General features: G+C 41.2%; 1 protein-coding gene across 1 annotated transcript; it reads right to left on the bottom strand.

The window, feature by feature from the left end:
- Positions 1 to 15,592: 15,592 nt before the first annotated feature.
- Positions 15,593 to 25,648, bottom strand: pmela (premelanosome protein a). The gene is made up of 12 exons (XM_056252431.1): positions 25,556 to 25,648; positions 23,702 to 23,797; positions 21,604 to 21,750; positions 21,184 to 21,324; positions 20,741 to 20,902; positions 20,031 to 20,351; positions 19,139 to 19,897; positions 18,858 to 19,034; positions 17,843 to 17,945; positions 16,183 to 16,391; positions 15,997 to 16,084; positions 15,593 to 15,889 (listed from the first exon to the last, which is right to left on the bottom strand). The coding sequence occupies exons 1-12, from the start codon at positions 25,620 to 25,622 to the stop codon at positions 15,739 to 15,741; spliced, it is 2,421 nt and encodes an 806-aa protein (XP_056108406.1). The 5' UTR covers positions 25,623 to 25,648; the 3' UTR covers positions 15,593 to 15,738.
- Positions 25,649 to 25,838: the final 190 nt, after the last annotated feature.

Here is a 25,838-nt window from a genome sequence, read left to right as displayed (position 1 = left end):
GAAGTTCAGTAACACAAATGTACGTTCAAACACCTGCTTCAAATATTTTTGTTTAATTAGAATTTTTCTCCAAACTAAACTTCTAATATTATCATATTTTTGTGATAGCAGTTAACACAAGTGATGGACACAACGAAACCACACTGAAAAGCATTCAAAAGCAATTTGCACAGTTAATTATTAATAATTACCATTTCAGCCAAAATAATAGTTTTTTTTTTTGTTGATGTTTCAATCTAAGTAATCTACAATCTATAATAATAATAATAAAAAATCGAGTTTAAAAACCATGTGCTAAAAACATGAATATATAATAAAGACATGCTCATCAAGGCATATATAAATTACATTTTAATAGTATTATTAATAGATAGAATTCATATAATTCTGAGACCTGACCCAAAAGCTTCAGAAGAGTTTGGCCAAAAATATATTACGACTGTCTCATTCTTTTAACTTCCCGTAGGCTAATCTTTAAGATTCATTCAGAATTCCTGTTTTTATTTTTTAAGTCTGTATTACTTTTTAGCGTTGTCTTCTGGCTGTTTGATTCATGTAAAAGTAGACGATACTTTATAGTATTTCCAAACTGGGCTACATTTATAACACAGCATTCATCCAAATGCTTTCTTTTTTAATGCTTTAGACCCGTGTATGTAACGACATATTTGAAATTCTTGTTGTTGTTCGAATTACATAAGAGTTAACAATATGGATGTTATTTTCCGATATTTAAATGTTGCCTAAGGTATACAACCTAAAGAAAACATGCATTTAAATCACGTTTTTGTTACCTGTGCCTCAGTGAACTCTCGCTTTCTGCTCGTCTCAGTAGATGACCATACACGTAGAACAGCAGTCAGAAATATTGTATATTGCAACCAGTGAGCCATAATCCCAGTCTCCAAAGAGCTCCAGTGGTGTCGAAAGATGAAATAGTGTGTGTGGAGCTGAATGGAGTTGAGTCAAGCGCGCGCAGTGGCGTCCTGTGGTTTTACTGTAAATCGAGCGCAGAGCGAGTGAGGAAGAGATGATGCACTTTCTCCTGCTCCAACTAAACCAACACACCAACATCATTCTCATGCGAAATTTAGTTTGAAAAATTCTTGGAATCGTTGCCACAAATTTGTAAAGAATTCCTTGATTCAGTATAATTTTTTAACATAATTTCTTTCAGCTACTGACAACATGTTAGCCTAATGTTTACATGGTACAATCAACCCTGTTGAAACACAGAACAACTTACTGAAATGTATTATGTCTCATGCAATTACTCAATCAGGGTTCCAACCACAGAAAAAGGTCAATAAAACAGCTAGTAAATAGTCACCTAACGTTACATTTACCTCAGAAAAGCCATTCAATGACCATAAACTCGATAGATAACTCTATAGAGAGGAGCATTTAGCAAAAAATCTCTTACATCACTGAAAAGTTAGACTATATAACCTCATAAAAATTCCCTTATATGCATTTGTTTACTAATCAGTTGTTAATTTTAACTTTTAATGATAATAATAATGTACTGTGTATTCTGTTTTGTTTTGGTTCTCTTCTGTTTCTGTTTGCCTGTGTTCTTCGTCATTGTTACCTAGCGGCCGTGTACGAAATCGACCCCCTACACTCATTCCCTATTCCCTACATTAGTCCACTAATATAATTCTCTTACGAGAGTATCTCTCGTACTGCGTAATATCTTACGCTATGGGGAAAACCTCTTTTCCTCGAGATATTGAAGCCAAAAACTATCCTTAATTTTTAATCAATGTAAAACGCTTTGCGGCAGCAAGCAGACATAGGCGAGGCGGCTCGCGCGCCTATTGGCTGCCCTGCGACAAAAGCAGCAGCCTATCGAGAGCGGCTCTGCGTGACGTCTTGACCAATGGGGGCACTTCACGCCCATTTCGTCACGTCCCGCCAGAAAGGGCGTGGTCTCGCCCTATATTAGCAGGTCGATAGCTGATACAAACTGGTTTTCATCGCCGAAGCAAAGCTACACGCATCGCTGGATCCGGAGTGAGAAGCCGCGCCGTCGACGCAAGCCTTCAGCGGGACGAGCCCTTGAGCCTGAAGTCGCTGGCCTTCACCTCGCCGCCTTCAGCCGCCGTACTTGCTGCGCTTTCCGGCGTACTATATATCCTTTACTCTGCTCTGTGTGTATGTTTGTGTGTGCTCGCCTCGCGACTCACACGTCTATCATCTAAAAGAGCCGCGTCTTTTTAAAGATGCCATCCTCCTGTGGCTCGTGCCGAGCCACACTCAGTGACGGGGACCGCCATGTGATGCGTTTCCTGCCTGTGAGAGGATCATGCAGCTCTCGCGCTCGCCGACGGCGGCTGCCCTCACTGCGAGCTATTGCCTACGGTGACTCTGAGGACTCGCCTGGCATCCTTCAGCGAGACTGCACTTCCACCCGCTACAGGGCCGCACCGTAAAGCGCCGTACTCAGCGGGCCCCCGAGCCTTCTACAGCCCGTGAAAGCTCGCCGGTTCGCCCGCCAGCTTCACCAGCTTCACTCGAGTCGCTCACTGACGGATAACGGCCGCCGCACGCCGCCGCTTCCGCCATTAATGACGACGAGATAGCTGCATCTGTAGAGGAGACCTGCTGCTCTATCCTGGCGTCGGACAGTGAGGACTGGGCGAGCTCTGTGGACCTCCCCCTTCTGTCTGCGAGTCGTCAGGGAAACGGGCCAGCATCAAGACCGCGAGCCCTAAAACCGCGGCTTGCTTTCTTTACGTTATAAGAAATCTACCTTGCCCCCCATGGGCGTGCGTCACCGGCAAATGAGGAAAGAGTGTGTTTTAGTCCCGCCGAGGCCGGACTAATCTCCATTTCTCAAACATTTCTCAGCTCCTCTTAGTTTGAGCGGCTGAAAATGTCAATATTGCAGCGATGAGCCTGTTGTATAACACGCACACCTGCAAACAAACGCCGACACACACAAAACTGTGATGACGCTCTCTTATCTGCAGTTCCCCTCAGTGGCGGAACCCGAAGCCTTCGCGCGAGAGACCCGTGTTCGATCCCGGCTCTCGCAGCAGATAGAAATTTAGTCTCGCCGCGGCCAGACTTCCACCGAAACTTTTCGCTCGTTCAGTTCCAGAAAATGCGACTGTTCCAGTGTATTTTGCAGTAAACAAGCCGGTACCACGGCCCGCTTGCCTGCACATAAATGCCGTTTCCACGGCGATCCAGATAAATCACGTAAGCAGTGTATTTTCTGGTGTTCCGGCCACAGCCGATGGTGTTATGAGTGTAATAAAAATGCCCACAACCCAGTGCTCATTTCTACACACAAACACAGCCCGCAAAAATGCAGGGCTCGCACAAACAAAATCGCCTTATGTCGATTGTGCACTAAACGTAGTGAATGTGCCCACGTCTCAGTGCCCACAAACACTACACACCACATGTCCCACGCGTTCTGTAAAAACGAAACCAACACGCATTCAGTCAGCTCAGGCCGACGGTGTTTTCAGTGCAGTAAATGTGCCCGCTGTCCCGCGCCCACATTCACTCACAGACATGTTGAGCCCCACGGGGCTCGTCCCGCTCTCTCTCCCTCAGCAAACTGATATAAGGGATTTAAGCGCGGCCAGGCTGCCCGCCGCGATCGGAGCGCCCCCCCCGCCTCACAAACTGTAAACACAGTGTCTGCGTTACAGCACGCCGGAGCTCCCTTGCCGTCACTATGTCACGGCCGGAGCCCCGATCTCATTCTACCCCTAGCTATTCACGCGAAAGTGTGGGCACAGCTTCCTGGGGTATCAGAATGGGTGCTGAACACTATAAAAAGAGGCTATTCGCTACAGTTCGCTCGACGCCCCCGCCGTTACACGGCGCGCGTCAAATCCACGGTGAAAACAGAAGTAGCACATCTACTTTGAGCCGAGATAGCGAAACTACTGAGCAAAGGTGTTATAGAGCCCTTATCTCAAGCTCAGAGCGAAGGGGGCCTATACAGCAGATATTTTCTGGTACCGAAAAAAGATGGAGGTCTCAGACCCATTTTAGATCTGCGACAGCTGAACAGAGCACTTGTGAAGCGCCAGTTCAGAATGCTTACAACCAGGAAAATCCTCGCGCAAGTTCGCCAAGAGGACTGGTTTATGTCAATAGATCTGAAAGACGCCTATTTCCGAATACAAACAGCGTCCCATCACAGGCGATTCTTGAGATTTGCCTTCGAGGGCCAGGCATATCAATACACAGTCCTGCCGTTTGGCCTGTCCCTAGCACCCCGTACATTCATGAAGGGCATGGACGCGGCTCTCGCACGCCTGAGACTTCGGGGCATGCGAGTTTTGAACTACTTGGACGATTGGCTGATTCTAGCTCGATCTCAATCAGAGCTCATAGAACACAGGGCCACATTACTCGAGCACCTCGAGAGTCTGGGCCTCACAGTCAATTGGGCAAAAAGCTCGCTGTCTCCCAGTCAGAAAATTTCCTTTCTGGGAACAGTGCTGGACTCGCTATCCATGACAGCACGCCTGTCGCCGGAGCGCAGACTAGACATTCAGCGCGTCGCGAACTCCTTCCGCCACGGCTCTATAGTCCCGCTCAAAAGGTTTCAGAAAATGCTGGGCCTGATGGCCTCAGCAGCCTCTGTACTCCAGTTGGCCCTGCTTCGCATGCGCCCACTGCAGATGTGGCTAAAAGCGCGAGTTCCGCCCCGGGCATGGACCGCTGGTCTGTTTTGCCTCAGGGTCGATCTAAGGTGCGTTTCAGCCCTGAAACCTTGGAAAGTAACCGACTGGTATCAGTCAGGTGTGAGTCTGGGGACCGCCTCGAGTGTGCAGGTGGTGTCTACGGACGCCTCCACCTCGGGATGGGGAGCGCTGCTCAAGGGCAGACCGTTCGCTGGCCTGTGGTCCTTCACATAAACTGCTTGGAAATGATAGCAGTCGACAAAGCGCTACGGTGCTTCTGTCCCCAGATAAAAGGTCACCACGTCCTGGTCCGGTCGGACAACATGTCAGTGGTGGTACACATAAATCGCTGAGAGCAGCGCATGTGCCTGGTCACCTGAATGTGGGACCAGACAGGCTGTCCAGAAACAATGTCCCAGCAGGGGAATGGTCGCTGCACCCGCAGACGATCCAACTGCTGTGGGAAACGTTCGGCAGAGCGCAGGTGGACCTGTTCGCATCCCACGAAAACGCTCAGTGTCCGAACTTCTTCTCGAAGAGCAGGGATGCGCTGGCCCATGTCTGGCCCCGCGTTCCCCTATATGCTTTTCCCCCTGTCTCGCTCCTGCCTCAAGTGTTGGAACGAATCAGGGAAACGGATGTCCAGTGCTGCTCGTGGCCCCGCTCTGGACAAACCAGACCTGGTTCCCAGTCCTGATGCAGCTGGCCAGCACTGCCCCGTGGCCTGTACCACTGAGGAGAGACCTCCTCTCTCAGGCAGGGGGCTCGATTTGGCATCCTCGCCCGGATCTGTGGTCCCTGCACGCATGGGCCATCAACGGGTACCCGCTAACCTCCCGGAGGGAGTGTTAAACAAGATCGCGCAGGCTAGAGCTCCGTCTACTCGACGGCTCTATTCCTCGAAATGGTTTGTGTTCTCTGCTTGGTGTCAAGCTCAGGGCTTTTCACCCATAGACTGCGGGGTTACGGAAGTACCTTCCTTCCTTCAAGAGCTGCTGGATAAGGGCAGAACCCCATCCATGCTCAAAGTATACGTGGCGGCCATAGCAACGTTTGCAAAACCGGCGTCTGGCCAGCCACTGGGGAAGAACGACTTAGTCGTGCATTTCCTCAGGGGAGCTCGGAGATTGAACCCTCCCAGGCCCCCTTCAGTCCCGATGTGGGACCTTTCCACGGTGTTGGAAGCCATGAAAGGTGCCCCATTCGAGCCAATCCATTTGTCAGACATGAAACATCTGTCTTTCAAAACGGTGTTTCTCATGGCTCTCACTTCAGTGAAGCGCGTAGGGGACTTACAAGCGCTTTCGGTAAATGCGTCATGTATGGAGTTTGGGCCTAATGACTCAAAGGTCATACTCAAACCTAGGCACGGGTACGTGCCGAAATCCCTCAACACACCGTTCAGGGCCCAGGTGATTTCCCTGTCCACCCTTCTGGTTCTCAATGAGGAGAAGGACGCGAGTCTCCTTTGCCCTGTCAGGGCACTAAGAGCTTATGTGTCCCGCTCGTCTGGTTTTAGACAGACTGAGCAGCTTTTCGTTTTGTTTGGTGGACGTTCTAAGTGACTTGCCGCATGAAAACAGAGCCTATCCAGATGGATAGTCGATGCCATAGCGCTGGCTTACACCTCTAAGGGCCTGCAGTGTCACTTGGGTGTCAGAGTGCACTCCACGAGAGGCGTGGCCTCTTCGTGGGCATGGTCTAGCGCATAGGTTCTCAAAGTGCGGCCCGCGGGCCAATGGCGGCCCGCCGAAACATTTCTGGCGGCCCGCGATAACATCTGTAAAACTGTTAAAACTATTGCTTTGAAAAAATGAATATCTCCGTTTAGCGGTGTTTAGCGGCATCCATAGGCATAAGCGGTAATTACATGGTCCGACCGACCGATCGCACTTGACCTCACTCCCAAGGCCACCAGGAACAGTGGTTGTCTACACAGGAATAGGAATCGTGGCCAACCGAAACCAGCACCACAAATCCCATTGCAATTTAAAAGGGTATGTTGACCAAGTAATCAATATTAAATGTGACTTAATAATAATCTTAACAATGTCAAGCTTATTAATAGCCGCGTTTCCATTACCTTTCAAAATGTTCGCGGGCGCGCATTTTCCTATCAACAGTGGAAACAACTTAAACTAGTCTATCATTTCTGGTCATACAGAAAATAATAATGCATTATTCGCAACTACTTTTATTTGTGTAAACTCATAACAAGAAAACGTGCTTTTGTAAAATAAAATAAAACAATCAGTAGCCTAGGCTACTACACGCTTTCATGATCTCCGTGAACTGGAGCGCGAGAACTGAAACAAAATATAGCCTATGTAGGCTAAAGCTTAAAATGTGCACTTTTAAACAAACAAACTCGAATCGAAAGCAAATACCTGATTATGTAATCCGTATGAAAGGTGGATTTCTCTCTAAAAGCGCATCTGCTTAACAGTGGAGATGGAGATATGTTTTTAGCCGACACTTAGTAAACAATAGTTTATTAATAAACAATTAAAATGCCTCGCTGTTTTTTCAGACGCATTTATTATCATTAGCCTATAACTCACCTATAAATCAGGCTAGATCAGACACGTACAGGCTATATGGCTCTTCTCATTCATCACTGCGGGAAAAATATAAATTCCAGGTTCTAATTTGGCCTTAGAAAACCAGTAAAATCGACATTTTTTCAATATTAATTTGTGAATATTTAAAATGTTTAATAAAGGGGCAAAAAGTCATTTAAACAAAAATCTGAAAAAGTCTGTCGATATTTACTTTTTTTGCGCAGCAGTTGGTGAAGCCAGTTCAAATTAAAATTTTGTTCAACTTTGCGTTTTAAAAAGACAACAACCGTTCATTTTTCGTTTTTCAGTTACGGGTTAAAAAAGATAGATAATAATATGCAAATCTGCAATAATGGAAACGCGACTGACAAGCAATGATAGAAATGAATGATGATGATGACTTGTTTGGTAAGCTTCTATTTTAAAAGTTTCTTTCTCTCCCCCCAAAAATTTTCACAAGTTTTGCCAGGTTTAGCCTCAGTTATGAATTAAAATGTGTTTATTGCAACTAATGAAAACTGTAGAGATGCAACCTGGTCATTAAAATAATTTCAAATGGGATTTTCTTTCAGTTTTTTTTTCTTCGTTTTCTCCCCCGCCACTTTGGCGGCCCTCAGTTCAATGTTGGGTTCCTAAATTGGCCCTCACCTATCAAAACTTTGAGAACCCCTGGTCTAGCGGGATTACCCTGCAAGATATTTGTACGGCCGCGGGCTGGGCCTCGCCGTCTACATTTATAAAATACTATAACCTGGAGGTCCCCGCCTTACAAGCTAAGCTTTGGCGGTCTAGAATTCAGTGCGATCTGCCCCGCTGTGTCGGCCCAGATGCTGAGTTTGGCCTGCGTATCGCTCACTGACTGATACAGCAGCTCCACGAGTGTTGACACATGTATGGCCACCCAGTTTAGGCTGAAAGTGTTTTCACCCTGGCTCCGTGGTATAATATCTATGTGATTAGCTCCTCTGGATGCTATTTTATAAGGAATGACGCTTCTAGCCCCTCTTCCTTCACTCCCTGTGAGTCTATGGTGATTATGCACTACATGCGCCCCAGGCCTCTGCCCTTGGGACTTTGGTGTTGGATCCCTGTATGCACGGCATGTTACACTGTGTTCCCCATAGCGTAAGATATTACGCAGTACGAGAGATACTCTCGTAAGAGAACGTACTTGGTTACTAACGTAACCTCTGTTCTCTCTAGAGAGGGAACGAGTACTGCGTATCTTGCCGTGCTTACAATACGCTCTGGTTCGCTTCGGCGATGAAAACCAGTTTGTATCAGCTATCGACCTGCTAATATAGGGCGAGACGTGACGAAATGGGCGCGAAGTGCCCCCATTGGTCAAGACGTCACGCAGAGCCGCTCTCGATAGGCTGCTGCTTTTGCCGCAGGGCAGCCAATAGGCGTGCGAGCCGCCTCGCCTATGTCTGCATGCTGCCGCAAAGCGTTTTACATTGATTAAAAATTAAGGATAATTTTTGGCTTCAATATCTCGAGGAAAAGAGGTTTTCCCCATAGTGTAAGATATTACGCATTACTCGTTCCCAGAACAGAGGTTACGTCAGTAACCGAGTACGTTTTATAGTTAGTGAATGAAAGTGAGTGAGTGAATTAGGGCAATGATAACGCCGGAAGGGCTGCCGCTTTTGTATAGTTTGCTTGCTGTTTAATATTAAAAACTTCAAACTGGCAGCTCCAGTAAGATGAAAAGATTTGTCTTGAACTCTGTCATTGAAACTAAGTATAATGAAATTAAGCAATTAATAATAAATTACAAAGGAATTTATACCTGTATAAAATTATGCTTTTACCACATTGGACTTGCGGTTTGAAAAAAAGATGGATGGATGATTCAGCTCCGCGCGCCATCTTCTGGTCATACACGGGAATTCATGCGACTCTCACAGTGCATTATGGGTATTCTCTAGCCGTTGAGCGTACATTAGTTGTACACTAGTTTTTGCGATGCATTGTGGGATTGAATGAGAGCACTCGATAATGTCCACTATGGTTTCGGACGCCACGACAAAGTGCTGCCCCCTCAAATAGTGCCCTATTTAAGGGTATAGTGGGCAATTTCTGACACGGTTTCCATGATTACTGATTTGTTTCACCTGCATTTCATTTAGCTCTTTGTTTGCACTGTGTATATATAGCCCTCAGTTTGTTCAGTCATTTGTCTTGTGTTGTCTAAGCTGCCACATGTTTTCTAGTGATCATCTTCGTTGTGATCGTGCTTCCTCATTAACTTTGAAACAGAAAGAAGCATCGAGAAGATTTAACCCTCACGCCTAAAAACCCTTTCAATCGGAAACCTACATACAACAAATCAGGTTTCTGGGGTGGAACGGGGATGGGGAGTCGCAGGCTGCGTCTCATTTCGAAAGCTTCGTCCTCCAGAGGTCGCACTCGCATTTAGGCTGCATACATCATAAGTCTTAAAAATGACCGTTATTCCTAGTGAAGCATAAATTGTTGCAATTTCTAAATGACTTTGGAATAGTGGTCAGTTTACTGAAATGAAGCTTCCTCAATGGCATATGCAGCCTACAAATGTGACCTCCGGAGGACGCAGTCTTCGAAATGAGACGCAGCCACAAGCTGACATGTTGGACCCAGGCGTGGCTTCTGACGGGGTCGGATGTCCAGCGCAGGATGCAGAAAGCCCTACCTGATTTATTTCTGCCACGGTGCAAGATGGGAACTGAGCTCTGCCCCCTACTGTTCAATAGAAGAGATTACTCAAGCTGTCGGAGTGAGCTTGCCACAATGATTTTAAGTCACGAGTCACATGATTTTGAGTTTAATAGTTAAAGTGTTTGAGTTGTGTAATTAAAAAATACAAAAGACACTAAAAAAATATTGGAGTTTCTCTGTGTAATTATTTTTAAAATATATTTTAACTTAAAGGCCCACTGAAGTGCCTTGGAACACGCAGCTTTGTAAAGCCTGCATGGCAGCCGAACTTAGCTCCGCCCACAACATTTGAGGAAGGGAAGTTCGGTCTGGACTTGATCCGTTGTGGAGCAACTATGCTCGAACCAAAGCTGTTCGGACCAATCAAATTGTCAGGACGGGCTTTATACGATGATGGACAGATGATCAACCGTAACGTAATCATCCACCTCACCAATCAGTGCTTGGATTGAATTCGTTTACAACAAAGAATGGCTGCCGTGTCGTCTGTTATAGAAGATCTATAGCAGCGCATTCATTTTAAAAGAGGAACAGAGAACTGCGATCAAGGCATTTGTTGATCGGAAAGATGTTTTTGCCTACGGGATTCGGTTTATGCAATTGATTGCCGAGGCTTTTTTTCCTGGTTCGGTTGAAACACGCCCCATAATCACAGCCCAATGGAGCAGTATCAGACTCTGAGTATGACGAAGTCAGGCTAAGCTTTGTATGATGCGTTGACATAATTTCCACTGAAACAGGAAGCTAAGGTGGGATATATTGAATGGCCCCTCCCCCTTTTCAAATAGCCAATAGCCTTTAGTTTACCTCACAGACTGCAAGTCGTACTTGACCAAGGGGGTAATCCATCGACCGGAAGTTAAAGCCGGCCGGGTGCCGCCATCTTGTAGCAGAACTTCACTTGCGTTAGCATTTCCATTGACTCCCATTCATTTTGGCGTCACTTTGACAGCGAATAACTTTACATCTGAGGCGTTTAAAGACTCCATTTGTCCATTATTTATTTCTAAAGAAACACGACAATGTATACAGACCTCCATTACCTTCTATGTTACATTATGGCCCCGTAGAAACAGATTTTGTAAAAATAGGCTAGCGATTGCGTCATAACCACTCGACTCTCTTTCGCGCAGTACAGAAATGACCGTACAGACAGGAGGAGAAGCTCGCAGGCAATCGGGGGGACGTCCCGTCAAGGGAGAAGCCCATAGATAATGAGTCCATAAAAGCAACGGAATACTTACTCCTGCTCACTCACGCCAAAGAACTCTTTGCTCAAGTTCCCCGTCTCTGCAAGATTAACGTTGGAAATTTTCACGCACAGCTACTAGAAGATTAACGTCTGCCAGACTGGTTGCTCACGTCATCAAGCTTAGTTTGAGTCCGTTTGAGTCTGCGCGTCAGGAACGGAAGTGCTCAGAAATCGCTAAAAATGGGCTTCAACTGTCTCAACTGAGTTCCAATGAGATAGCTCTGTCCACTTCTTATACTGTCTATGTACTTGACCGTACCGTGGAAGCGAATCTGAGCGTCTATCACAAATACCTCCTTCCTCGAAGTGAATAAATTCTAGCCATTTCATTCTTAACCAACGTACAGTTGGAAAACGGAATAAAACTCGAGCGTTTGAGCAACCGAACACACATCTCCAACCCATGATGACGTGTCAACAGTTGCTTTGGCCAGGTGGTATTTATAGTGTAGGGGGCGGAGCTTTAGATTCTAGAGAGGATTTGATTGGGGAGAAGATGTGATGAGAAGCTGAAGTCCGTGATCCATTTTACCGTAAGTGAGGGACTGTTAGTTTTAAATGCTTATATCTCCTAAATGCGAATTTTGTCATTATTTTGGAGCACACCAGCTTATTCATAACCTTAAGGCTAACATATTCATAAAAGCTATAAAAAGAAAATTGATTTCAGGGGGCCTTTAATGCTGTGGGAAAGGTGGTTACAAACTGTAAGTCACATTAACTGAAAATTTTCGAGTAGACGGTAATCAAAAGATACATGTAGCATATAATCCAAATATTAAAACTCTGAAAACATATGATTCTTAACAGCCAGTACCTTTATTTTTATTTATTAATTTAGTTAGTTGTGTAAACTTCAGTGTAGTCCATAACAGGGATCCTCAAAATCCACATTAGATTGCAATCGGAAATTATTACAAACACTCGATGGTGCTATTTTATGGATGGGTAACTGACTGTAATATTATTCCTGAAATCTTGTTAGTAATTAGTTACACCACCTGTTAATGCAAAAAGTACTATTAATGTAACGCATTACTGCCCATCACTGCTGAAAAGGCAGGAATTTTCAGCAAATCCTGTTGAACGCCAAAGCAAAGAGGATTTTGTTGAAGTCTGTCCACATGTTAAGACTGTGTTGACCATGGAAAGCTTCGTGCTCTGCCAATGTAAAAGGTTAGGTCCACATATTTATTTAGTTTCATTCAGGCAAAGAGTGACTGACCATTAACCCTCAAGTCATTTGTTTGACTTGAGCTTTAAGGCAGTCATTTCAATGAAAACCATCAGAGACTTTCGGTCCTGGATTGGGAGTTGTCATATTAGGAACCACGTATTCTCAAAACCTGTTGAAATCAAAACAGTAATTAAACAAGCTAAATCTTCTGGATATCATCAGTAAATTACTTCCATATGTAGGATGTGTGGTTTCTTGAGCCACAATTTATGTAATCATGGCAAAAGCGTGGTATGGCATAGTCCAGTTTTACAGAATTGGATCAGCCTGACAGGCTCGAGGTTTTATGCCGCGGTACCATAAAAACTCCCCAGGTTTGCATGTAAAGGGAAAGAGAGTGACGTCATCACATACCTATTTACCTTCACGTTTGCATCATTGCAGGATTGGCATAAAATAAAAATGGATCCCATCAATTCTCAGCAGGAAAAAATAAACCACGCCTTCTGTTTTCTCATTCAATTTTCCGTTTCACTCTGAAAATACGTCACAAGTTGTCGGTCGCAACTTCTGGTTCACGGTAACTTTTCCATTTTCCATTTGGAAAATGCTGTGTGCTTCTCAATTGGAAGGCTGCATACCTGAGCTGCAAACACCGTTGAAGGATGTCTCAATTGGAAAAATCCTTGGAAAGCAGCCTTCATTTTGCATCCATGTTTTGAAGGATGCATCAAGTGTATCCTTCATCTCCTCCAATCACCCACAATCCTTTGCACAGGCAAGGCAAAGCATGAGGTAGCCTAGAGGCAGAGTAGACCCCATGAGGGAGATCCAAAATGTGCCGAGGTAAGGGGGTCTACAGGACAGGTCTGAGAAGCTCTGCTTTAAATCAGTGTAACCCAAGTACCCTCGTCCTGGAACACAACAGTGCACATTTTGGCACTTTGTCTTCCTTATCTGACCCATCCAGACTGAAACAGATAATAGTTAATTGCATGCTTAAGATTGTTCTAGCTTGTACTAGCATGTAGCTTGATGTTACCATGCAACAGTTGTATCCATTTTAGCACATAGCTAGCATGCTTTAGCATAATTCTAGCTTGTTTTAGCATGATGCTACCATATCAATGTTGCTAACTACTTGCGATGAGCGTTGAGAAATATTTATGATTTGAATTAATGCTTCCGGTTATAAATACGTTTCTGTATTCCATTTTAAATCAGTGTCGGCAAAAGGATTATAAAAATCTGACCTTTTTAAAGACAAAGGTAACATTTCGAACTAAACATCTTACAAACTAATAGTCTTGATAAAACTCGAGTAAAGTTGAGTTATGACATTTTTATATTATATATTTTGAATAAGTGTGACATAATGCCCTCATTTGCACCATTGAAACTGTTTATTATTTAGACTTATTGCAGTTAAGCCAACTAAGTTCAAAGCAGCATTATTTTAGTAGTCATTCATATAGTTTATGTTAATATTTTGAATTCGTTTTTATTTTTACATTTAAATTTTAGTTTAAAATGCTTTTAATGTGTAAAACAGTCTGCATTAGAAACATTCTGAGATTTATTGCCGGGTTAGTTCTGAACTATGATAGTAATGCTTTACCTGCCGTCTTGGTTTGAGGCGTCATGACTCTTTGGCTTGAAGGAGTTTTGATGATTGAGGTCTGTATGTAATGTCTGGATATGGACCGTGTTGTGTGTAAGGCTCAGCGGCTCTTTTATAGTCTACATATAGTGGGCACATGGCCATTAGAAACCACGAAATGCCAAAATATTTCATATATTCATGTAAAGAAAATGTATACTTTTTAAAAATATACAACTGGATATACTGTTTATATCCAGTGATCGTGTTTTGTTTATTGGAAAACTTTGGAATCAAAAGAGAATAACAATCGAATTAAACATGTATAAAATATATTATGAAATTAACTACTTAAGGCCTTCCTGAAAAGTAGAACAGACAATATTGAAATCAAGGCATGAGTGACTGTTATTAAATGCATGTGCAAAGTTACGATTTATTTTATGATTATATAAATGGGAGTTTTTTATTCCTTTTTTCTTTTCTTTTCATATCAAACCAATTCAGTGCGGAATACACCTTTTTAACACGTTTTATATGTCATAGTACACTGTACATATACAGTCTGTTTCTGTCATTGCGATCACTACAAGATAGTTTAGTTTGATAGTATAAGCGGCAAATTAACTAATAATGGTTAAGAAAGGTAACGAAGGGGGTGGAACCAATGAGCACATGACCAACATTAACAACATGACAAAACAAACCGGCATGACAGAGGTTATGTGCCCACACAAAACACAAGAGGCAAGAGAAGAGCACATGGCAGATGAACACCAACCCGAGTCATATGCACAAACAAAAACCAGCAAGCAAGAAATAACCTCAATAAGTGACAGGACATGTTTATTTAGGGGTGATTAGTCATTAAATGTGGCCATTATCCATTATAAATAAAACATCAGACCTCTTGGGTCGATATCAAACAACACATGGTATGTCGAAAATGCAAATGATATTAATAAATCATTTACAATGGAATAAGAGTATTATAATAATGGCATGCTAGTTCTACAGAGCTAAATTGGGGAAAATACATACTATTTTTAACTTAATAGTTAAATAGATTATTTGAAGAACAGCTGACAATGTGTACATGGTCTGTAATAACCTGACTATTATCTGATTATTTTAAACAAGACAAATTCTTTTACCTGGGTTACTTATAGAATGATTACATTTATATTCCCTATAATAATGAAAGACACTCCAGCCCTGTTATCCACTTTACTGTTAGATAAAGGGTGAGTACACATTGGTTTTGTTAGAGAGCGTAGATTAGTTTGGGTGTCTGAAGACTTTTCTTTTAATTTAGTTTTTTTTCCTCTTCTTGCTTGTCAATGTAGTTGGTCATGAGTGAGTTAGTCTTGTATTTAAAAAAAATAAAAAATTATTTGGTCGCCGCCCACATCTATCCTTACCATTTTTTTTTTTTTTTTTTACAATCTTCAGTAAATAATGCAAGTAAACTATTGGTTTTGAACCACTTTGCATTGCCTTTTGCTCTGCACTTATAGTATATTTTTAATAGTTAAGTGTGTGTTACAAATGTGATTGACAGCTGGGGTCGTAACAAATACTGAAGGGAAGTAAGTCAGATTATTGCAGCCCAAGAGAAGCCAGCCATTGACAGGAAAAATCTGCAACTGACGACATATTATTCTGAGACAATGTGAGGCATGTTACATATGATTTTTTTGTTGTTATTACAGTACAATGAGGTCCTCACTGTTTATATTTAATTCTCTTGTTGAGAGATTGTACAGACTATGTAATATGCTTTGAGCTTTCCTTCACACCACTCGTCCCAGCAGGAGTGGACGGCTCTCAGCAGTGGGTCTCCGGCTCAGAAGACTCAACAGCATTAAAGACACCGAGCTTCTTCCAGAACTTAAACTGCTACTGGTATCGTCTTCTCTCAGTGGATGGTACTCCTTAAACCGCCTGCATACAAACATACTGAAGGGTTACTGTCATATAGCATTGTTTCATTTTAACTAGGCAGCATACAATAACATATCTGATTGATGAAATGTGTATTGGTGTCTTACCTGTATGTAAAAGCAATGGCCCCCACAGCACAAATGAAAACCAGGACTCCCAGTATTGCTCCTGCCGTATTCCTTGGTGAATTTGTGTCTATGGTTTGAACAAGAGAAGTTGTGAGGTTCTAGGGCAGGTTCAGGAAAAGAAATGTTTATTATTTTAGATATGCTTTGAATGTAAATGACACATGCCTATAGCCACGCTGAGCATTGCACTGGTTACAGCCAAGCTGACGTCATTGGTCAGAGACACATTGATGCAGAAGGTGCCAGAGTTGTTGAAGAACTGTCGCAGCACTATCTGACACTCAGGGGTCGGAGTCACGTCATTACACTGCAGGCTCTGGACAGGACTCGTGCAGTCCGCGTCAGACACCACGGTGCACACTTGACTAGGCAGGCTGAAGAGCAAATATAACTAAATTAACTTCATTCACTTGAATAAGGGGTAGGGAATGTGAATGTTTTAAGCTTTGAGATTGTGGATGCTGTGTATGGTTAGATGTATTGGGTGGATGTTGTGTATTGTTAATTGTTTTGTGATTGTATGGCGAGACCAAAGACCAATTTTCAGCTAAGGCAACAATTATACAGTTATATTTCATGTTCAACCACTGTCATCATTATGATCAGTTTTAAGTCTCCATGAAATCCAAAATGACAATTCTTTTTTTTTTTATGAGTATTACTTTTTTCTATATATATATATAATTTTTTTTTATTGTGTACTCGTAATCTTTAATCAAAACAATTTCCCCTCCCTCTCTTCTCTGATGATGTTTACACCGGCGTGAGGGCGGGGCAAGCTGTCACTCACATGAGATAGCAAACCACAAACATCCAATCAATTCCCCACAGACAAAATCAAGCCCCGCCCACAGACTTTTCACTCGGAGATACATTCCCATAGCCACAGCCATATCACCCTGCAGCCCAAGCAAATGTTTGTGCTTTTTTAAGTTTGTAAATATATATTAAAATACTGATATTGTGGTCTATAAGTCCTTCCTGAAATTCCCGCTGCCCTGTTTCTTGCTCTCTCTCATTGGCTGTCGGTCATCGCCGATGTAGTTTTCAGTCAGAACACATTCACACAGCAGGATTTTGAATCTCGGACGGGTCCAGATATTTAGCATGCCAAATATCTCACCATATTACATAGTAAAGCGCTATATAAATGCCTCATTCACTCATTCAATAGGGAAAACTATCGCAACTTCAGTTTCATGCCGACTTTAAAGGGATAGTTCACCCAAAAATGAAATTTCTGTCATTAATTTCTCACTCTCATGTCTTTCCAAACCTGTAAGATGTTCGTTCATCTCCACAAATTAAGATATTTTTGATGAAATCCGAGACGTTTGTGAACCAGCCATAGGCAGCAACATCATTGCAACTTTCAAGGCCCAGAAAGGTAGTAAAGACATTGTTAAAACAGTCTATGTGACTATTAGAATAACGTGGAAGAGAAGAGATTCTTGAATAAAGTCATTATTTTGGGGGGATTTTTGCACACAAAAAGTATTCTCGTCACTTTTATAACATTAAGGTTGAACCACTGTAGTCACATGGACTATTTTAACGGTGTCTTTACTACCTTTCTGGCCCTTGAAAGTTGCAATGACGATGCTGCCTATGAGGTGTCAGAAATTCTCGGATTTCATCAAAAAGATCTTAATTTGTGTACCGAAGACTGAAGGTCTTATGGGTTTGAAACGACATGAGGGTGAGAAATTAATGACAGAATTGTCTTTTTTGGGTGAACTATCCCTTTAAGACTATTATAGAACAGCTTTGAACAGTACAGCCGATATACAGTCTATGAAATAAATGACAGTGAATGAATATTTACCTTCCCTGACATGTGACTGTTAGGTCCACAGCATTTTGCTCCAGCTCTGTGGCCATGACCACCACATTATTCACCTCCACAATCTCAACACTCTCTATTCCCTCTGAAGGGGGGAAACATACATGTAGAGAACATGAAACACATTTGTAGACAGGCTGTTTGTGTGCTTTTACACAGTTTGATCTACATTTACACAAGTCTAGACACTAAAGGAGAGGTAGAAGTGGGTAACACTTTATTTTAAGGTGACGTATTACAAGTTACTACATGTACTTACTATAGTAATAACAGTAAATGATGTATAATTGCAAGTAACTAATCCTAAACCAATCCCTAACTCTATAGTAAGTACATGTAGTTAATTTCTAAATGTCATAATCATTTGTTAACAAACAAGTATTCATTACTTCAATGAGCTCCTTATATCTGCATTCAATTATTACATTGTTTAAATTAATACTTTTTTTAGCTAACTTTGACTTTGTATATTTACATTTCTGAAATACTTAACTTAGACAGTTACCCCTGATAACAGAACACTCTAAATTGTAATATATATATGCATCGACTTTCTGTAAAGCTGCTTTGAAGTGATGTGTATTGTGAATAGTGTTATACCTAAATCGCCTTAAGATAAAGTATAACCTAGTGATCTGTGTGCTTCTTTTTGTCAGTCAATTAAAGGTTTCATCATAATACATGTGAAAGTCTGTTCTGTTCTTAATACAGTAGTCATGGCGTACACACCTCTCTGCACCTTTTGTATGTCTCTTATCTTTTATCTTAGATAAGAGATACATTAGTAGTTAACAGTGTGTTAGCATGGTCTTGATACTGCTACACAATGTTTGTTGTCATTAGGTTTTGGTGACTTTTGACAGTTAAGCCAGGCCAGTAATGCTGAAGTGAAGCAAAGTTCAAGTTGGCTTGTTTCCTCTCTGGGAACAATGATGCCCAAAAGATTAATTTTCAAGTGTAATAGTATTGTATAGTGATAAAAAAAGAAAGTACTCACGAATAACTGTAAGAGTTGTAGAGAAGGAGCCATAACGATAAATCACACAGTTTGCTTCTGCCGGTATTTCTGGTGCTTGCCGCTTGGCAATGACTAGAGCTGCCTGTGTTTCTACAGTTCCTGCCACCGGTTCAGCTTCTGGTTCACTCACTGCTGCCTCAGGTATGCTAGTTACACCTGCAATCACAGCACCAATGGAAATAGTTTAAATATACAATGCAATGAATTGGTTATGGACTTCCTTATAAAGTTATGGTCATCATCTATATGAAGTTTCTCACCAGTGATGGCTTGGGTTGCAGGTATAACAGATGCTACGACTTCATCCACTGCCTCAGGAGTGATGATGATGATTGTTGCATCACCAGTCGGTGCCACTGTTTCTATGACTGTCTGAACAGAGGTCGTGTCATCTACATCAGCAGGGGTTTCTGGGAGAACCGTCACTGCCAGATTTATGTCAGCCACAGGTTCAGCCTCACTAGCTACAGCTGTGTCTTCAGCAACCTCCTGAGCAACATTATCTAAGTCAGCTGCTGTATCAGTTGCTGCTACTGCCAAATCATTGGCTGCCACGGTGATGGCATCAGCTGCTACTGGCAAATCATTGGCTGCCACAGTGATGACATCAGCTGCTACTGGCAAATCATTGGCTGCCACAGTGACGACATCAGCTGCTACTGGCAAATCATTGGCTGCCACAGTGATGACATCAGCTGCCACTGCCAAATCATTGGGTGCCACAGTGACGACATCAGCTGCTACTGGCAAATCATTGGCTGCCACAGTGACGACATCAGCTGCTACTGACAAATCATTGGCTGCCACAGTGACGACATCAGCTGCTACTGGCAAATCATTGGCTGCCACAGTGATGACATCAGCTGCTACTGGCAAATCATTGGCTGCCACAGTGACGACATCAGCTGCTACTGCCAAATCATTGGCTGCCACAGTGATGACATCAGCTGCCACTGGCATGACATCATCAGGCTGAGGAGAAACAGTCAGCACAATGCTTTCCAATGCTGTAGCATCATCTGGCAAAAAGGAAAAGGCACCAACTGATGAATGCTTTGGGAATGTCATTCTAAAATCTCTTCAAAACACTTTTTGGATTAAGAACTGTTCTTAAAATTACATGAAATATGAAGTTTGAATATGAAATTCTACCTGTGACGGGAACAGGAGGTACAACAGTGGCAGCTGGAGTTGGATTGGTCTGACAACCGTTTGAGATGGCTGCCATCAAAACCACCTGTGGCCTGAAGGAACCAGTTGAGAGGTATGTGTGGGTAATGGTAGTTTCTCGAGAGATTAGAGTTCCACTATTGTCACCGAAATCCCAGTTGAAGCTGATGTCTGATCCACTGAGATACTGGCTCGGGTCATGCACACTAATGCTAAAGGACACAGCTCTGTTCTGGATAAAGCTTTGGTCACCCTGGTTGATGTCACCAACCTGAGATAATGTCACTGCGAAAGGAATCTGGTCTAGAATAGAAGAGGAAATTTCATTAGGGGCTTGCAGGAATATGCTCAGTGAGTGATAACATTGGTTTACTCTCCAGATGAACAAACTACTGTCGGCTTAATGTTTTTTAAGTACATGTATGATAAGAGGATCCCTACACTCTTAAAAATAAAAGCTCTTTATTGGCATCTATGGTGCAATGAAGAAACTTCATGGAATTTTTCCATTCCACAAAAGGTTCTTTATAGTGGAAAAAGGCTATTTAGATTATTTCAATGTTCTTCACACTAAGAAAAAAAAGTTTCTTTAAGAACTATTCACTGAAAAGTTCTTTGTGGAAGTTTGGTTCCAAAGGGGAACCAATGGGGAAAAAAATGCTAGATATATGTGCAGTTTTCAAACTACTCACCAGTGATGGAGAACTGGGTAGATGCATAACCAAGGGGAATGAACTTGTCTTTGCCACGGCAGTGATAAATTACCACTTCCATTGAATAAGAACCAAGAGGCACATTGTCTGTTTCAATGGTCAGTAGAGAGGAGGGACCATCAGCCACCTGCCAATATTTTCCTGAAAGAGAGAAACAGTGAATAAAATAATAATAAAACAACCAAGCTACCCCTAAAGTCAAAGAGAAATTACTTTAAACTAAATGACAGATAAGAAAGTTGTACAAGTCCATAATTCTAACCCTTAAAGGGATAGTTCAAAAAAAAGTCTTCACTTTAAGTCTTCATAAGTTGTTGATCCCGGACTGTGTCTTACTTGTATACGTTAATCCATCTCTCAACTATGTTTGTATATTTGAGACTAGAATAAGACTACAGGTTTAGACCTAAACGTGCTCTTACCCAACATCTTCCATACATAGATGAAGCGGGGCTTTTTGTTGGAGGTCTTATTGAAGGGAGTCCTGTCAGGAAAGACACCTGTCCATTGTTGAGGCATGTTGGACTCAGGGTATACAGTCTGGCCCATAGTATATGATGTTCCTAAAAGACACATTTAATTCATTTGAGGTGTAGATATATAAATATCCAAATTCACAACATATTCCTAAAACAAGAATTAAGAACCACATTGCAGCACTTCTTTCTTCTGCTTAATTTACAGGCAATAACAAGTGCTGTTTACATAAAACAAACATATTCTTCTTTACATAAAATATATAGAAACGTAATATTGGTTTAAAAAATTTGTATCTATGCCAGTGCAAAAATAAAATATTACATAGTGTAAATGTATTGTATTAAGGAAGCTTGGATACTTACCATTAATGGTACAGTTTCTCGCCCACACCACCTGTCCATCAGGAAGTGCCGTCTGGTTCTGAGGAAAACCAACATCAATGTTGAAAGTGGCTTTGGCTCCTGTCAGTGTTGGAGAATCACTTCTGACTTTAAATGTCACCTCGCCGCCTATGACAAAAAAAAAAGGATTTGCAGAAACATTTTAACCCTCTGGGGTCCTTCATTTCAGAGTCACACTCAGGACCTTCGGGTCCAAATGGGCCGGAAGGGTGGGATTAATATTTATTTAATTTTTTACTTGTTTTTTATAATATTTTTTCTTTTCTTTTTTGTTGTTTTGAGATCATTTCAAAAATAAAAATGATTTATAATTAATATTAATGCAATAATTATGACCCATTTTTTCCCCATTGAATATAATAGATTTTTTTTTTTTTTTGAAGCTGTATTTCATTTTAGAGTCAAGCCTAGGCCTCATGAAAGCAATTTTTGAAATGAGATTGAAAAATCTGCTATTGACATGACACGAAAAATCTGCTATTTTTAAAATGCTCAGTTTGTCCACCAGATGGCATATCTGGTGGACAAACTGAGCATTTTAAAAATTCAAAACCCATATGTAATCTGAATTTATTAGTGTGTATGTGTATAAAAGTGTGTGTGTGTGTGTGCGTGTGTGTGTGTCTGTTTTGCACTCTTGATGTTTTATAGATTCACCCCTTCACTGTTGTGTGCTTTTTTTCTGGATCGTGGCTGATTTGTAGATTGTACGCACAAAAAAACTCTGTATTTTCAAATTTTTGCCAATTTCCCATTCATTTCCTATGCGGGTCATTTTGGACCCGAAGGTCCTGAGTGTGACTATTTTTTGTACAACCACTTAGACTATTCAAATCCTGTCCCCAATTTGTTTGGGTGTTCATATACCAAGTACCAACAAAGTCACCAAATTTCGGACCATTCCGATAAAGCTATGATTAAAAAATAAAAAAAAAATTTAAATGCTTCGGGTCCGTTTGGGCCGAAGGACCCCAGAGGGTTTTAAAAGAAAGGTAGCAGGTATAGCATTTCTTCTTCCAAAAAACCTAAGAGAGTAAATTATAGCAATGATTAATTTCCACTTGTAGCATATTCTAATCTATACATAAGCAAACATGGTGTAAAAATAATTATTTTCCCCCATTGACATTTGAAAACACCTTGAGCTCAGTGCATTATGCTCAGAATTCAGGTGTTGATATAAACATAAAACATAAAAACAGACGTCACATAAGGCAAAATGTGTTAACAATTTAAGAACGCTATGCAAACTTACTAGTTTTATATAATTTGTAACTGCTGTGACAGCGGAAAGATGTAAGGGCAATAATTTGAGTTATTCTAATTTGAACCGATCTGTGTTCCTCTATGGCAAGTTATAGCACCAAATGAACATAAATGAACATCAGAAGGTATGTTGAAAGATAAAGCATACTGAAATGTGTCATGTCAATAGCATGTGAAAAATCACTGATCTATATAAATGAGATTTATAGATCAGTCTGAACAATGTCACAAAGCCAATCAATGACCATATAGCATGTTAGTTAGCTCAAAAAATACTATATTGCATATCTATTATATTTTACTATAATGTACCTGATGATATTTAGCCAAATGAATCGAAATTGAATCGAAGATCAGTATCGAATCGAAAGCTTATGAATCGAATCACCAATTCGAATCGCTCCAATTCACGAATGAATTGTTCACTGATTCAGGTTCATTAAAAAGAATCAGCTTGTTCACGGACACCACTATCACGTGTTTCTGAGCGGGTGACGATTTCATCAGATCAAAATAACGAGGAACGACATGTTTTTATGAAATGTTGAGTAAAAAGTACGACATTATTTAAATGTAGTGAAGTAAAAGTTGACAAAAGTTTTCAAAAAATGAAAAATAGTCAGAACAAGTCCAGATACTTAAAAAATTTATGAGGCTAACAAAGTAAAAATACTTTGTTACTGTCCACCACTGCTTATGCTTTAACACTTTCATAATGCGTGCAAATCACTGAACAATAAAACGAAATGAAGGGTGAATTAAGTTGTGTGTGTGTGTGCGCGCGCTCAAATACCTTTCCAACAATCTCTGTATCTGGGATCTCCATCCCTCCAGACCGGATACATTTTTGAATTCCATGAACGATAATGTGCAAAGCGAGTTCTGGATTCTAGAAGAATGATGGAAAGAAATAGTGAACATCATCTCATTTCTGAAAGAGCATTACAATAAGTTTTCGCTAAGACTGTACAATAAGGTTCATTTATTGAACATTAGTTAACTTACCATGAGCAATAGGCCTACATTTGTTACTGTTTTTGTTAATCTTTGTTAACGTTAGTTCATACAAATCCAGCTGTTCATTGTTTGTTCATGTTAGTTCACAGTGCAGTAACTAATGTTAACAAGACTTTAATAAAGTATTAGTAAATGTTGAAATCAACATTAACAAAGATTAACAAATGCTGAAGAAGTATTGTTCATTCTTAGTTAATGTTAACTAATGTAGTTAACTAATGAACCTTATTGTAAAGTGTTACAAAGTTTTCAAATGAGTAATTAATAAAGGTCATTTATTTGTTCAAATCAAAACCTGTTCATGGGGCAACTCTAGATTTTGTGATTTTTCATTCTCCTAACAGGCCCAATTATTTAAAAAAAAAACATTAGATGTGCGAAGTGCACATTTATTTTAATTTAATTCCCTTCAACTTTATAAGCAGCCCTACAAACACTAAAATGATGCATAGGTAAATAAAGTCTTGGAAAAGATTTTTCAGAGTTTTGTATTTCATAACCTAAACTAAGTAAATAAGGTGTTTCAGTTGCTAAAGGTTAACTTAAGTTCAAAAAGACTGAAGAGAAAGGGTCTGAGATGAAAAAGCACGAGAATGTGAGGGTTGGCAAAGAGAGTCACACGACCTCTACAATCCCATTCAATCCTTTTCATGTGACTTTCAGCTGAGGGTACCGGTGTAATCCCACCGCTGGATAAGATCCCGCAGAGCTCTGCCGTCTCACTGGTCACATTGTGTGTCTGGACGTTTATCTGAACGTGTAAGCAATTATATGCACATTTCTTGCCTTTACATTTTAATCATTTGGCAGATGTTTTTATCCAAATCATTTTTAGGCAACCAAAAGCCTTGGCCTGGTGCTGCTAGCGCCATGCTTTACCCTCTGACATCACACTCCAACACTATGGGTAATAAAATCAAAGAATGGTCAATTATCGCTCTAAAAGTGAGCCTCGCATCAGGCCTCTTTAAAACATTGGCCATTTTGGTCATTCAAGTACACTGAAAAAAAAAATTGCTAGTAAATTTCACAGTTACGGCAAGAGTTGCAATGATTGTCCATTAGTAAAAGGTTACATGGGAGGGCTGATGTATACAGTTTTAAGATTGTTCATTTGCTTTTCTACACCCATTGCTCAATGTCAGACTGTGATCAAAGGCCTTGTGGCAACTGATTGAAATACAAATTGTAATAAATTAAAATATTGGGTCTAACACAAGTATTCTAGAAGAAAACTTAGACTGAACTCTTTGAGTGATTGTCCTTAAAGGGAAAGTTCACCCAAAAATGAAAATTCTGTCATCTTTTACTCACCCTCAAGTTGTTTCAAACCTGCATGAGTTTCTTTCTTCTGCTGAACACAAAATAATATATATAAAATAATATGTTTGTTCCTACTATGGAAGTCAATGGCTATACCGTGAACTGCCGGCATACCAACATTCTTTAAAATATATTATTTTGTGTTCAGTAGAAGAAAGACACTCATACAGGTTTGAAACAACTTGAGGGGTGAGAGTAAATCATGATTTTTTTTTTTTTTCATTAATCATGCTTTCATTTTTTTTTTTTTTTTTACATTTTCCATCTCATGACGTGTATTTAGTATATAAAGAAGAGAAATACTCACGTGAAAGTGCTCCTGAGAAGGTCAGAACGAGAAAGATGAGAGGCGTCCACATGATCGCTGTATGCATTGATGACTACAACACCACAGTCACTGATCACTGATCCAGCTTTATACTCTAGAGACCCATGAGGAGTCTTGCACATTCTTCAACACCAGCACCCAAGACCAAACCCCCAACGCATGTGACATCATAGACGTGTGAATAACAGGCTCCTCCCACACCCTCAAGTTATCCTATGAAGAATGTAGCTAAGGAATATTTTACACATAAATCGTTACAATT

Source organism: Rhinichthys klamathensis, unplaced genomic scaffold, assembly GCF_029890125.1.
Source record: "Rhinichthys klamathensis goyatoka isolate OS25496 unplaced genomic scaffold, OSU_Roscu_1.1 h1tg000095l_1, whole genome shotgun sequence".
In the NCBI taxonomy this organism is placed as follows: Eukaryota; Metazoa; Chordata; class Actinopteri; order Cypriniformes; family Leuciscidae; genus Rhinichthys; species Rhinichthys klamathensis.
The sequence above is the reverse complement of the archived record's forward strand: the minus strand, read 5'-3'. Positions and strand labels throughout refer to the sequence as shown.

Bases quoted from the DNA above. Each gene is read 5' to 3' on its own strand.
- pmela (XM_056252431.1), bottom strand. From the start codon at position 25,622: ATGCATACAGCGATCATGTGGACGCCTCTCATCTTTCTCGTTCTGACC. The intron at 21,325-21,603 runs GTAAGTATCCAA...TGTGTCTTTTAG, and splicing joins GAGAAACTGTACCATTAATG to GAACATCATATACTATGGGC. The intron at 20,352-20,740 runs GTGAGTAGTTTG...CTTCTATTCTAG, and splicing joins TACCCAGTTCTCCATCACTG to ACCAGATTCCTTTCGCAGTG.